At 48.7% G+C, this 15,000-nt stretch overlaps 1 protein-coding gene across 3 annotated transcripts in view; it reads right to left on the minus strand.

Annotated features, from left to right (window-relative positions):
- LOC124032414 (cyclin-dependent kinase 17-like) overlaps positions 1–15,000 on the minus strand; it is an 84,901-nt gene that overhangs the window by 22,097 nt on the left and 47,804 nt on the right. For all 3 annotated transcript variants that reach the window (XM_046344809.1, XM_046344802.1, XM_046344818.1), the window contains exon 4: positions 12,820–12,953. In XM_046344809.1, the coding sequence (XP_046200765.1) occupies positions 12,820–12,953 (134 nt within the window). The remainder of the gene's footprint in view (positions 1–12,819; positions 12,954–15,000) is intronic.

Raw genomic sequence — 15,000 nt, forward strand, 5'->3', positions numbered from 1 at the left:
CTGGTCCTGAGGCTGAGTTCACAAACCTGTTCTACTAACACACTGAAGCCTCAGTCCCCACATCCAGCTGGTCCTGAGGCTGAGTTCACAAACCTGTTCTACCAACACACTGAAGCCTCAGTCCCCTCATCCAGCTGGTCCTGGGGCTGAGTTCACAAACCTGTTCTACTAACACACTGAAGCCTCAGTCCCCTCATCCAGCTGGTCCTGAGGCTGAGTTCACAAACTTGTTCTACCAACACACTGAAGCCTCGGGACCAGAACATCTAATCAATCAGAATAAAACAAATTACAACACAATCATTGCTTATTGGGAAACACAAGCACAGTGCCATCTGGCCATAAATCAACAGCACACCGTGGCTAACTATTTGACAATGATTACTGATCAAAACCTTAGAAAAACCTTGACAAAGTACAGGCTCAGTGAGCACAGCCTTGTCATTGAGAAGGGTAGACACAGAAAAACCTGGCTCCCTGTAGAGGAAAGGCTGTGCAACCACTGCACAACAGCAGAACCTGGCTCCCTGTAGAGGAAAGGCTGTGCAACCACTGCACAACAGCAGAACCTGGCTCCCTGTAGAGGAAAGGCTGTGCAACCACTGCACAACAGCAGAACCTGGCTCCCTGTAGAGGAAAGGCTGTGCAACCACTGTACAACAGCAGAACCTGAGACGGACCTGCATTTCCTGACAAAATGTGAAAAATATAAAACAATTAGAGAGTGTCATTTCCCCAAATTTGAAACCCTTATTCAAGGTTTCAAAGACCTCTATGATGAGAGTAGGATACCCATGCTGTTGGGGGAGGAGGCAGAGAGCTGTGGGTTGGCAGCACTACATTGCTGCCTGCCATAAGAAGAGGGACAGTGTCTGACAGACCAATCAACCTGCACATGTCCTCTTCTGTATGTTTATTGTTATTGTTCAATGTGTTGGTTATTTTGACCCTTGGTTATTATTGTTACTGTTGTCCCGTTGACAATGTTGATTCTTATTATCTTAATATTGTAAATATCCAAAATAAGCTTTGGCAATATGTACATTGTTACGTCATGCCAATAAAGCAAATTGAATTGAGAGAGACAGACAGAGAGAGACAGTGAAAACAGCTAGGTAACATGCTAATGTAAATCTAGACCTTAAGGAAACAGAGTCAACTCTAAACCAATACTGCAGACCCTAAACTAAACAGAGTAGAGGAGACCCTAAACTAAATCCTGGGGGAGATTCTTGGACTCTTGGTAGCTCAGTTGGTATGGCACTTGTAATGCCAGGGTTTTTGGTTCGATTCCTGGGATCACCCATTTGTAAAATGTATGCATGCATGACTAAGTGCTTGGGATAAAAGCGTCTGCTAAATGGCATATATTGTAATGAAACAGGCAGGGAGCAGGTCTCGACCCCTCGACCTTCGAACCTGAGGTCCGACGCGCTATCGACTGTGCCGCAAAAAGCCTGCTTCTGCGTGCTCCTCATGCTCCTGCGGCAGAGTCGATTTCCTCGCTTATAAACCCAGGGTAGTTACATTATTATTATTATTTTACAACAGTTGCTTCTAGCCCCATGAACAGCCCACCTAGGACTCCATTATCTAACAGAGAGTACTGTGTGTGTGTGTGTTATAAACGGTATCCCTGAGTCTGTGTAACAGACATGGGATCATGACCTTATCCCCTGAGGAAACCTGTCCTAAAACATGAGCTTGATGGCTTGTTATATAGAAAAGCGTGCGCGCGCGCACACACACACACACACACACACACACACACACACACACACACACACACACACACACACACACACACACACACACACACACACACACACACACACACACACACACACACACACACACACACACACACACACACACACGGTTAGATTACTGGATGTTAATCTCTCTGGCTGTTTAAAATCCACTCCCACCCTTTCTGAGGCAATGCTGAAGTAACAGTGGGAAACTGGGTTTATGCAACACTGAACTATCAAATGGTTTTCTCCAGTGTCTAACTATATGATTGACCCCGTCCAGGCAGCACATATAAAAGACAGTCAGTTTTACATGATTTTTCTAGTGCTGAAAGAAGCAACAACTATCTAGTATCGACCCTGCCGCCTCTGCCCCCCTGCCGCCTCTGCCCCCCCTGCCGCCTCGGCCCCCTGCGCCCCCCTCGGCCCGCCTCTGCCCCCCTGCCCGCCTCGGCCCCCCTCGGCCCCCCTGCCGCCCGGCCCCCCCCTGCCCCCCTGCCGCCTCGGCCCCCTGCCGCCTCGGCCCCCTGCCGCCTCGGCCCTTTCTGTTTCTGTCTGGAATGTGACTATGGTCTCATCTGCCTTTTGGTTGTGTAGTTGTAGGCTGTAACCGGTCGTAACTAGGGGGATGTTGAATCGTGCTTTATACAGTATGTTGATAGAGTAGCAGCATAGGTAAGTGTTATTGCTGCTATTACTGGATTGGTGTTTTCTTTGTTTAAATTAAGAAATCTTATTGGTCTATCTATCTTGAGCTACGGAATCCTATTGGTCTATCTTGAGCTACAGAATCCTATTGGTCTATGTCCCTCCAGTGCCAGGATTGGCGATATCGGGGGCGGGGGGGGTGTTATCCGTTAGCTGACCTCTGAACCCCTTCCCCCTCTACAGTTGTCCAATCATCCGGTCCTAATCCCGTACAACGGGGCCCATCTGGAACGTATTACATTGTGTAATCCCATAGTGATGTAATCCCAGAACAGCCATGTATCCTCTAGTCTACTTACCACTACAGGACAATATAATACTACTGACAACAGAACAGCCATGTTTCCTCTGTAGACTACAGGACTATATAATGCAACTGACTGACCGCAGACACAGAGGAGGCTCACAGAGAGTTAGGGGAATCCCTTCATACAGTATGTCAGGTCCACTGTTTAAAAGTTACAGTGGGTATAACGTTGTAATCATTATTGTATGGTAATGGCAAAGGAAAATATACATATTCAAAATGGACGATACAGTTAGATTCTCCTCTGAACTTTTGGGGAAACTTCACCAGGAGCCCTAGTATATGCACCGTGTGATAGGGCCCAGGCTCCAGGAGCCCTGGTATATGGACCGTGTGATAGGGCCCAGGCTCCAGGAGCCCTGGTATAGGGACCGTGTGATAGGGCCCAGGCCCCAGGAGCCCTGGTATAGGGACCGTGTGATAGGGCCCAGGCTCCAGGAGCCCTTGTATATGGACCGTGTGATAGGGCCCAGGCTCCAGGAGCCCTGGTATATGGACCGTGTGATGGGGCCCAGGCTCCAGGAGCCCTGGTATATGCACCGTGTGATAGGGCCCAGGCTCCAGGAGCCCTGGTATATGGACCGTGTGATTGGGCCCAGGCTCCAGGAGCCCTGGTATATGGACCGTGTGATAGGGCCCAGGCTCCAGGAGCCCTGGTATATGCACCGTGTGATAGGGCCCAGGCTCCAGGAGCCCTGGTATATGCACCGTGTGATAGGGCCCAGGCTCCAGGAGCCCTGGTATATGCACCGTGTGATAGGGCCCAGGCTCCAGGAGCCCTGGTATATGGACCGTGTGATTGGGCCCAGGCTCCAGGAGTCCTGGTATATGGACCTTGTGATTGGGCCCAGGCTCCAGGAGCCCTGGTATATGGACCGTGTGATTGGGCCCAGGCTCCAGGAGCCCTGGTATATGCACCGTGTGATAGGGCCCAGGCTCCAGGAGCCCTGGTATATGCACCGTGTGATAGGGCCCAGGCTCCAGGAGCCCTGGTATATGGACCGTGTGATAGGGCCCAGGCTCCAGGAGCCCTGGTATAGGGACCGTGTGATAGGGCCCAGGCTCCAGGAGCCCTGGTATAGGGACCGTGTGATAGGGCCCAGGCTCCAGGAGCCCTGGTATAGGGACCGTGTGATAGGGCCCAGGCTCCAGGAGCCCTGGTATAGGGACCGTGTGATAGGGCCCAGGCTCCAGGAGCCCTGGTATATGGACCGTGTGATAGGGCCCAGGCTCCAGGAGCCCTGGTATATGGACCGTGTGATTGGGCCCAGGCTCCAGGAGCCCTGACATATTGAAGGGGCGGCAGCATAGCCTAGTGGTTAGAGCGTTGGACTAGTAACCGGAAGGTTGCGAGTTCAAACCCCCGAGATGACAAGGTACAAATCTGCCGTTCTGCCCCTGAACAGGCAGTTAACCCACTGTTCCCAGGCCGCCATTGAAAATAAGAATATGTTCTTAACTGACTTGCCTGGTTAAATAAAGGTAAAATAAAAAAATATATATATATGGACCGTGTGATAGGGCCCAGGCTCCAGGAACCCTGGTATATGGACCGTGTGATAGGGCCCAGGCTCCAGGAGCCCTGGTATATGGACCGTGTGATAGGGCCCAGGCTCCAGGAGCCCTGGTATATGGACCGTGTGATAGGGCCCAGGCTCCAGGAGCGTTGTTATATGGATCGTGTGATAGGGCCCAGGCTCCAGGAGCGTTGTTATATGGATCGTGTGAAAGGCCCCAGGCGTGCTGCTGAAAAAGGCCCCAGTACAGCAGTGTCTACTGTATTGACAGTTATTGATGGAACAGAACGGCTACTAGCAGAGGTGTGGACTCAAGTCACAAATATGATGACTTGCAACTCGACTTTGACACCAACGACTTGTGACTTGACTTGAGCCTTATGACTCGACCTGACTTGATACCCTCCCCAAGCCAAATATTTAAAATGATGCCATTAAAAAGTGTGCCAGCTGAGAATAATAATAATAATATGCCATTTAGCAGACGCTTTTATCCAAAGCGACTTACAGTCATGTGTGCATACATTCTATGTATGGGTGGTCCCGGGAATCGAACCCACTACCCTGGCATTACAAGCGCCATGCTCTACCAACTGAGCTACAGAAGGACCACTAGAAAGAAAGAGAAAAAGTTGTGAGTGACGGTGAAGAGGAATGTCGGCGGGTGAATTCAGATGGAGCCCTTGGAAAGATGAAAATTATTATTTTCGGATATAAAGATGACGCTGTATCAACAAAAAAAATGGTTTGCAACTTACAAAACATTCGGAAAGAAAATTACAGACGGAGGAACAACAATTTCCAACTTTGTTCGACATTTGAAGCTGCACAAAGAACAGTAAGTCGTGGCTAATATAACCAAGAGCTATATATTTTATTACGTTACTGGTGTACTATGTAGGCTAACGTAAATTTAAATCAATGAGCCGCCACACAGTCAGTCAGTGCGGCTCATTGGGGAACATTCCACCCAGATTGAGCTACAACTGGCTAGGCAGTTGGTAGCCTAAATCCTGCCTGATGTTACTGCAGTTCCTAAAACCATTGACATACGTTAGCCTACTGTAACCACATAGAGAGAGTGTGTGTGTTAAGGTTGGGCGATTGTGTTCAAGCATACATCGCCCGATTGCGTCCCATAGCGATCCTCGATCACTATTGGGGGGGGCTACTCATGGCTACCCATGTATTTTCATGGAAATATAATGTTTATTTGGAAAGTATTAAGTATATAGATATTTATGAAAAGCATTCATGATTTGCGTAAATGTAATATACTAACTATGACTCTTGTTGAAAATATGAAATGGTATTACATTTGGTGAAGAGCACATTATGACTTGTTTAGGACTTGAAACTTGATGGTCTTGACTTGGGACTTGCCTGTCTTGACTTGGGACTTGAGTGCTAAGACTTGAGACTTACTTGTGACTTGTAAAACAATAACTCGGTCCCACCTCTGACTACTGGTATGTGGAGCGCCTTCCCTCTCCCTGTGTGCTAAAGGAAATGTGTCAATACTGATCAGGCATGTGATGGGATGTGTTGTGGTGCTCTGGGCTGAAGCTGTGGTGCTCTGGGCTGAAGCTGTGGTGCTCTGGGCTGAAGCTGTGGTGCTCTGGGCTGAAGCTGTGGTGCTCTGGGCTGAAGCTGTGGTGCTCTGGGCTGAAGCTGTGGTGCTCTGGGCTGAAGCTGTGGTGCTCTGGGCTGAAGCTGTGGTGCTCTGGGCTGAAGCTGTGGTGCTCTGGGCTGAAGCTGTGGTGCTCTGGGCTGAAGCTGTGGTGCTCTGGGCTGAAGCTGTGGTGCTCTGGGCTGAAGCTGTGGTGCTCTGGAGGGCGTCAATCAAACAACGCGTTCCAAAACACACAAAGCAGGACTCTGTAGGGAGTGGCTCTGAACAGGAGCTAACTGGCGAATTGTGGATCGCCTACAGGAGGCAGCGTGGGGAGAGCTATCTAGCTAGCAGAGTCAGAGAGAAGGGTGAGAGAGAGCTATCTAGCTAGCAGAGTCAGAGAGAAGGGTGAGAGAGAGCTATCTAGCTAGCAGAGTCAGAGAGAAGGGTGAGAGAGAGCTGTCTAGCTAGCAGAGTCAGAGAGAAGGGTGAGAGAGAGCTGTCTAGCTAGCAGAGTCAGAGAGAAGGGTGAGAGAGAGCTGTCTAGCTAGCAGAGTCAGAGAGAAGGGTGAGAGAGAGCTGTCTAGCTAGCAGAGTCAGAGAGAAGGGTGAGAGAGAGCTATCTAGCTAGCAGAGTCAGATAGAAGGGTGAGAGAGAGCTATCTAGCTAGCAGAGTCAGATAGAAGGGTGAGAGAGAGCTATCTAGCTAGCAGAGTCAGAGAGAAGGGTGAGAGAGAGCTATCTAGCTAGCAGAGTCAGAGAGAAGGGTGAGAGAGAGCTATCTAGCTAGCAGAGTCAGAGAGAAGGGTGAGAGAGAGCTATCTAGCTAGCAGAGTCAGAGAGAAGGGGGAGGCTGGAAGAGAGAAATAAAGAGAGAGTGAATGAAAAGAGAGAAAAAAAGAGAAAACCAGAGAGGAAGAGAAGTGTTGTTTGTGGGGTTTCACGTTCCTGTGTAAGGAGCATGTCGGTTTCTAGCAGACTCAAACCTCTCTGTAGATAATGCAGTGGTCTGTGTCAATATGTACAGTAAGGAGCATGTAGGTTTCTAGCAGACTCAAACCTCTCTGTAGATAATGCAGTGGTCTGTGTCAATATGTACAGTAAGGAGCATGTAGGTTTCTAGCAGACTCAAACCTCTGTAGATAATGCAGTGGTCTGTGTCAATATGTACAGTAAGGAGCATGTAGGTTTCTAGCAGACTCAAACCTCTCTGTAGATAATGCAGTGGTCTGTGTCAATATGTACAGTAAGGAGCATGTAGGTTTCTAGCAGACTCAAACCTCTCTGTAGATAATGCAGTGGTCTGTGTCAATATGTACAGTAAGGAGCATGTAGGTTTCTAGCAGACTCAAACCTCTCTGTAGATAATGCAGTGGTCTGTGTCAATATGTACAGTAAGGAGCATGTAGGTTTCTAGCAGACTCAAACCTCTCTGTAGATAATGCAGTGGTCTGTGTCAATATGTACAGTATATGAAAGCATATTCACCATGTGGAAAGTTTTACTTCAGGTTTTTGATGTTGTGAATGCCAATTGTGAAGAAAAAAAACCCCACCCATTGGTTTTTCTCTTCTGTTTAGTTGTTCCCAAGGCAGGCCTCGTTGCTCGGTGCTTTTCTGGAAGACAACCAATCCCTTTCCCCAGTGGACATCACATGCCCTTCACAGTTTGTCGTCCAAAGCTAGATTTACAGTAGTAAGATTTAGATTCTGGATACTAGTTTGATGATAAACAATGATGCTGTCAGATCTTTGTCTGGTCTGTCACACACACACACACACACACACACACACACACACACACACACACACACACACACACACACACACACACACACACAGCTTGATAGGTCATGAGGACCTGCGGGTGGTGCGTGTGAGACAAGTATGTGGGGCCTCCCAACTGGTGCAGTGGTCTAAGGTACTGCATCGCAGTGCTCGATGTGCCACTGGAAGTCCTGGTTCGAGTCCAGGCTCTGTCACAGCCGGCTGCGGACGGGAGACCCATGGGACGGGAGACCCATGGGGCGGCGCACAATTGGCCCAGTGTCATCCGGGTTAGGGGAAGGTTTGGCCGGCAGGGATGTCCTTGTCCCATCGCGCTGTAGCGTCTCCTGTGGCGGGCCGGGCGCAGTGCACGCTGACACGGTCGCCAGGTGTACGGTGTTTCCTCCGACACATTGGTGCTTCCGGGTTAAGCGGGCATTGTGTCAAGGAGCAGTGCGGATTGGTTGGGTTGTGTTTCGGAGGATGCATGGCTCTCGACCTTCGTCTCTCCTGAATCCGTACGGGAGTTGCAGCAATGAGACAAGAATGTAACTACCAATTGGATACCATGAAATTGGGGAGAAAAAGAGGTAAACATATATTTTTTAAAGATCACGTTCGTGTTAAGATTAGGTACAGTATGTGCTAAGACTACGTATGTATCAGCTCTACCCAAAATTACAACCAACTGATTGCATTACCACAAAAATGTAAGAGGCTTGGTACTGGCCATATATAGCTAATTTTTGGTCACAGGTCCAGGAATGGCTGAAGAATTGCAACATTTACCTAGAACTAACACTGCAGATAGCAATAATGGGTGATTTGAAAAGTCACAGTCAATCGATAATATAATAGTTATTTTAGCCAAAATCTTTAATCTTTAATTTTCAATCTGAAGAAACTATGAGAATAGAAAGGTTCAGTACTTTTGCGAAGCATCACAACACAGTTGATGCTGTGCACAGCACACACAAAAATATATGGCTAGATGGGAGGGGTTGAATGGAGCTGAAGGGTGGGACTAATAACAAGATAACCAATGTAAAACATACAGGGTCTGTAAAATGTATATAGGTTCAGAAATGTTGTGAAATAGCATAGTGGATGGACATCAGAAATAGAGGAAGGACTAAAAACAAACTAAATATAACTATTGTAAAATAGATTGTGTCTGTAAAATGTGTTTAGTATGTATAAACTGAAGGTAGAAGCCTAAGTGTTATTGTTTATTAGTTTACTCCAGTTGGGGGAGGGGTGGGAGGGTTTGAGAAATAATAAAAGTATATTCCCAAAAAATGTGTGTACGTTCAACCACATACATAAACTCACCAAAAAAAAAAAACGTCCGTTTCAGGACCCTGTCTTTCACAGATCTTCATTGTAAAGGGTTTAAACACTGCTTCCCTATGCTTGTTCAATGAACCATAAACAATTAATGAACATGCACGTGTGGAACGGTTGTTAAGACACTAACAGCTTACACACGGTAGGCAATTAAGGTCACAATTAGGACACAGTGAAAACTTAGGACACTAAAAGAGGCCTTTCTACTGACTCTGAAAAACAACAAAAGAAAGATGCCCAGGGTCCCTTCTCATCTGCGTGAACGTGACTTAGGCATGCTGCAAGGAGGCATGAGGACTGCAGATGTGTTGTAAGGCAGGTCCTCACCAGACATCACAGGCAACAACATCGCCTATGGGCACAAATCCACCGTCGCTGGACCAGACAGGACTGGCAAAAAGTGCTCTTCCCTGACGAGCCAAGGTTTTGTCTCACCAGGGGTGATGGTAGGATTTGCATTTATTGTCAAAGGAGTGAGCATTACACCGAGGCCTGTACTCTGGAGCGGGATCCCGCGATGCCCTCAGATGAAATATCGAACAAGCAAAGCATCAATACAGGATTAATATTGAATTTGACGCTCGTTGGATGTGGCAGGGCTTGAAAACTATTACGGACTACAAAGGGAAACCCAGACACCAGCTGCCCAGAGCCCACCAGACGAGCGGAATGCCTTATTATCCTTGCTTCGAGGCAAGCAACACTGAAGCATGCACAAGAGCACCAGCTGTTCTGGATGACTGTGTGATAACGCTCTCGGTAGCCGATGTGAACAAAACTTTTAAACAGGTCAACATTTACAAAGCCACTGGGCCAGACGGAATACAAGGATGTGTACTCAAAGTATGCGCGAACCAACTGTCAAGTGTCATCACTGACAAACCTCTCCCTGATGAGTCTGTAATACCTACATGTTTCAAGCAGACAACCATAGTCCCTGTGCCCAAGGAACAAAGGTAACCTGCCTAAATGATTACCGACCCGTGGCACTCATGTCGTTAGCCATGAAGTGCTTTGAAATTCTGGTCATGGCTCACATTAACAGCATCCTCCCGGACACCCTAGACCCTCTCCAATTCACATACCGCTCCAACAGATCCACAGACGACACAATCTCAATCGCACTCCACATGGCCCTTTCTCACCTGGTCAAAAGGAACACCTATGTGAGAATGCTGATCATTGACTACAGCTCAGCGTTCAACACCCTAGTGCCCACGAAGCTCATCACTAAGGACTCTGGAACAAACTGGATCCTGGACTTCCTGAAGGGCCGGCCCCAGGTGATAAAAGTAGACAACAACACGTCTGCCACGATGATCCTTAACACTGGGGCCCCTCAAGGCTTGTGTACTTAGTCCCCTCCTGTATTCCCTGTTCACCCACGACTGCGTGGCCAAACACGACTAAAACACCATCATTAAGTTTGCTGATGCCACAACAGTGGTAGGCCTGATGACCGACAACTATGAGACAGCCTAGAAGGAGGAGGCAACAACCTTTCCCTCAATGTGAGCAAGACTAAGGAGATGATCGTGGACTACAGGAAAAGGAGGGCAGAACAGGCCCCCATTAACATCAACGGGGTTGTAGTGGAGCAGGTTGAGAGTTTCCAGTTCCTTGGTGTCCACATCACCAACAAACTATCACGGTCCAAACATACCAAGACAGTCGTGAAGAGGGCATATCCCCTCAGGAGACTGAAAAGATTTGGCATTGGTCCCCAAATCCTCAAAAGGTTTTACAGCTACACCATCGAGAGCATCCTGAACGGTTGCATCACCGCCTGGTCGGCATCTGACCGAAAGGCGCTATAGAGGGTAGTGCAAACGGCCTAGTACATCACTGGGGCCAAGCTTCCTGCCATCCAGGACCTATATAATAGGCGTATCAGAGGAAAGCCCATAACATTGTCAGAGACTCCAGTCACCCAAGTTATAGACCGCGCCAAGTCTTGGACCAAAAGACTCAACAGCTTCTACCACCAAGCAATTCAGAAAACTGCCACCACACAATTTACATTGACCCCCTCTCTCTTTTGTACACTGCGGCTACTCGCTGTTTGTTTGTTACCTAAGCATAGTCACTTCACCTCCACCTACATGAACAGATTACCTCAACTAGCCTGTACCCCTGCATACCCCTGTATATAGCCTCGTTATTGTTATTCTTATTGTGTTACTTTTTATTATAACTTTTAATTTTAGTCTACTTGGTAAGTATTTTCTGCACTGTTGGTTAAGGGCTTGTAATTAAGCATTTCACGGTAAAGATTCGGACCGCAGAGTGAAGGAAAAGCAGCCAACAATTGCTCAGCATATGTGGGTACTCCTTCAACACAATTGGAAAAGCATTCCAGGTGAAGCTGGTTGACAGAATGCCAAGATTGTGCAAAGAGGTCTATTTGACGAATCTCAAATATATTTTGATTTGTTTAACACTTTTCTGGTTACTACATGATTCCATATGTGTTATTTCATAGTTTATGTCTTCACTATTATTCTACAATGTAGAAAATAGTAAAAATAAACAAAACCCTGGAATGACTAGGTGTTCTAGAACCTTTGACCAGTAGAGTGTGTGCGCACGCACACGTTCAAAAGTTTGGGGTCACTTAGAAATGTACATTTGTCCATTAAAATAACATTGAATTGTTCAGAAATATACCGTAGACATTGTTAACGTTGTAAATGACTCTTGTAGCTGGAAATGGCTGATTTTTTAAGGAATATCGGAATATCTACATAGGCATACAGAGGCCCATTATCAGCAACCATCACTCCTATGTTTCAATGGCATGTTGTGTTAGTTAATCCAAGTTTGTCATTTTAAAAGGCTAATTGATCATTAGAAAAACCTTTTGCAATTATATTAGCACAGCTGAAAACTTTTGTTCTGATTAAAGAAGCAATAAAACGGACTAGTTGAGTATCTGGAGCACCAGCATTTGTGGGTTTGATTACAGGCTAAAAATGGCCAGACACAAATACATTTCTTCTGAAACTCTTCAGTCTATACTTGCTCTGAGAAATGAAGGCTATTTCCATGCGAGATATTATCAAGAAACTGAAGACCTCGTACAATGCTGTGTACTAATCCCTTCACAGAACAGCTCAAAGTTGCTCTAACTAGAATAAAAAAGAGGAGTGGGATGCACCGGTGCACAATGGAGCAAGAGGACAAGTACATTAGAGTGTCGAGTTTAACCAGTATAGTTTGAGAAACAGACGCCTCACAAGTTCTCAACTGGAAGCTTCATTAAATAGTACCCGCAAAACACCAGTCTCAACGTCAACAATGAAGAGGCGACTCCGGACTCAGAGTAGCAAACCAGAGTCACATGACTCACTGCCTGTAGGAGCCATCAATTCCCGAGAATTGGGGGTGGGGGGTGTACCTAATAAACTGGCCAGTGAGTGTATGTGACCACGGGTACGTGAGGTGAGGAATGAAATGCATGCGAGAGAGATAGCGAGTCACTCATGGAGGACAGTGGAAGTTGAATAGAAATCTGTTACACGCCAAAACTAATTTTGACCTGGTTTAATAAAGATGGATCTCCCCCCTAAACTTCCATTGTCCTCCAAAAGTAGTTGAACGCCTCTGACAAAAACCCCTTCCGATCAGTCTCCACCCTGGAACGGGCGGTGAAGGGATGGAGAGGTGAAGGTGGGTCAGACCGTGAGCTAGACGTACCTCTGATGAAGGTGGGTCAGACCGTGAGCTAGACGTACCTCTGATGAAGGTGGGTCAGACCGTGAGCTAGACGTACCTCTGATAAAGGTGGGTCAGACCGTGAGCTAGACGTACCTCTGCAGAGATGCGTCGGTTGCCCCTGTTCCTCAGACACACCCCTGTGGGAGACTGAACCTCGTCTGAGCTGGTCCCTGATGCCTGGTCACTCTCTCCATCAGAACCCATCTTCATATTCTCATGGACGATGTCTAAGAGAGGAGAGAGGGGGAGAGTGGGACGAAACAGAGAGAGAGGAGGGGGAGAGAGAGAGAGAGCGGGACGAGAGGTATGAAACGGAGAGGGGAGGGGGAGAGCGGGACGAGAGGTATGAAACAGAGAGAGGAGGGGGAGAGCGGGACGAGAGGTATGAAACAGAGAGAAGAGGGGGAGAGCGGGACGAGAGGTATGAAACAGAGAGAAGAGAGAGGAGAGCGGGACGAGAGGTATGAAACAGAGAGAAGAGAGAGGAGAGCGGGACGAGAGGTATGAAACAGAGAGAAGAGATGAAACGAGAGGTATGAAACAGAGAGGGGAGGGGGAGAGCGGGACGAGAGGTATGAAACAGAGAGGGAGGGGGAGAGCGGGGACGAGAGGTATGAAACAGAGAGAAGAGAGAGGAGAGCGGGACGAGAGGTATGAAACAGAGAGAAGAGAGAGGAGAGCGGGACGAGAGGTATGAAACAGAGAGAGGAGAGCGGGACGAGAGGTATGAAACAGAGAGGGGAGGGGGAGAGCGGGGTAGAGGAAACAGAGAGAAGAGAGAGAGAGAGCAGGACGAGAGGTATGAAACAGAGAGAACAGAGGGGAGGGAGAGCGGGACGAGAGGTATGAAACAGAGAGAACAGAGGGGGGGGGAGAGCGGGACGAGAGGTATGAAACAGAGAGAAGAGAGAGGAGAGCGGGACGAGAGGTATGAAACAGAGAGAAGAGGGGAGAGCGGGGAGAGGTATGAAACAGAGAGAGGAGGGGGAGAGCGGGACGAGAGGTATGAAACAGAGAGAGGAGGGGAGAGCGGGGGGGAGAGAAACAGAGAGAGGGACGGGAGAGGTATGAAACAGAGAGAGGGGGGAGAGCGGGAGGCGGGAGAGGTATGAAACAGAGAGAGGGGGAGAGCGGGACGAGAGGTATGAAACAGAGAGAGGAGGGGGAGAGCGGGACGAGAGGTATGAAACAGAGAGAGGAGGGGGAGAGCGGGACGAGAGGTATGAAACAGAGAGAGGAGGGGGAGAGCGGGACGAGAGGTATGAAACAGAGAGAGGAGGGGGAGAGCTGGGACAAGGTATGAAACAGAGAGAGGAGGGGGAGAGCGGGACGAGAGGTATGAAACAGAGAGAGGAGGGGAGAGCGGGACGAGAGGTATGAAACAGAGAGAGGAGGGGAGAGCGGGACGAGAGGTATGAAACAGAGAGAGGAGGGGGAGAGCGGGACGAGAGGTATGAAACAGAGAGAGGAGGGGGAGAGCGGGACGAGAGGTATGAAACAGAGAGAGGAGGGGGAGAGCGGGAAAGGTTGAAACAGAGAGAGGAGGGGGAGAGCCGAGAGGTATGAAACAGAGAGAGGAGGGGAAGCGGGACGAGAGGTATGAAACTGCGGGCTGGTATGAAACAGAGAGAGGAGGGGGAGAGTCGAGAGGTATGAAACAGAGAGAGGAGGGGGAGACGGGACGAGAGGTATGAAACAGAGAGAGGAGGGGAGAGCGGGACGAGAGGTATGAAACAGAGAGAGGAGGGGAGAGCGGGACGAGAGGTATGAAACAGAGAGAGGAGGGGGAGAGCGGGACGAGAGGTATGAAACAGAGAGAGGAGGGGAGAGCGGGACGAGAGGTATGAAACAGAGAGAGGAGGGGGAGAGCGGGACGAGAGGTATGAAACAGAGAGAGGAGGGGGAGGGACGAGTGAAACAGAGAGAGGAGGGGGAGAGGACGAGAGGTATGAAACAGAGAGAGGAGGGGGAGCGGGACGAGAGGTATGAAACAGAGAGAGGAGGGGAGAGCGGGACGAGAGGTATGAAACAGAGAGAGGAGGGGGAGAGCGGGACGAGAGGTATGAAACAGAGAGAGGAGGGGAGAGCGGGACGAGAGGTATGAAACAGAGAGAGGAGGGGGAGAGCGGGACGAGAGGTATGAAACAGAGAGAGGAGGGGAGAGCGGGACGAGAGGTATGAAACAGAGAGAGGAGGGGGAGAGTGGGACGAGAGGTATGAAACAGAGAGAGGAGGGGAGAGCGGGACGAGAGGTATGAAACAGAGAGAGGAGGG

This window comes from Oncorhynchus gorbuscha, linkage group LG01 (genome assembly GCF_021184085.1).
Source record: "Oncorhynchus gorbuscha isolate QuinsamMale2020 ecotype Even-year linkage group LG01, OgorEven_v1.0, whole genome shotgun sequence".
NCBI classification, from domain to species: domain Eukaryota; kingdom Metazoa; phylum Chordata; class Actinopteri; order Salmoniformes; family Salmonidae; genus Oncorhynchus; species Oncorhynchus gorbuscha.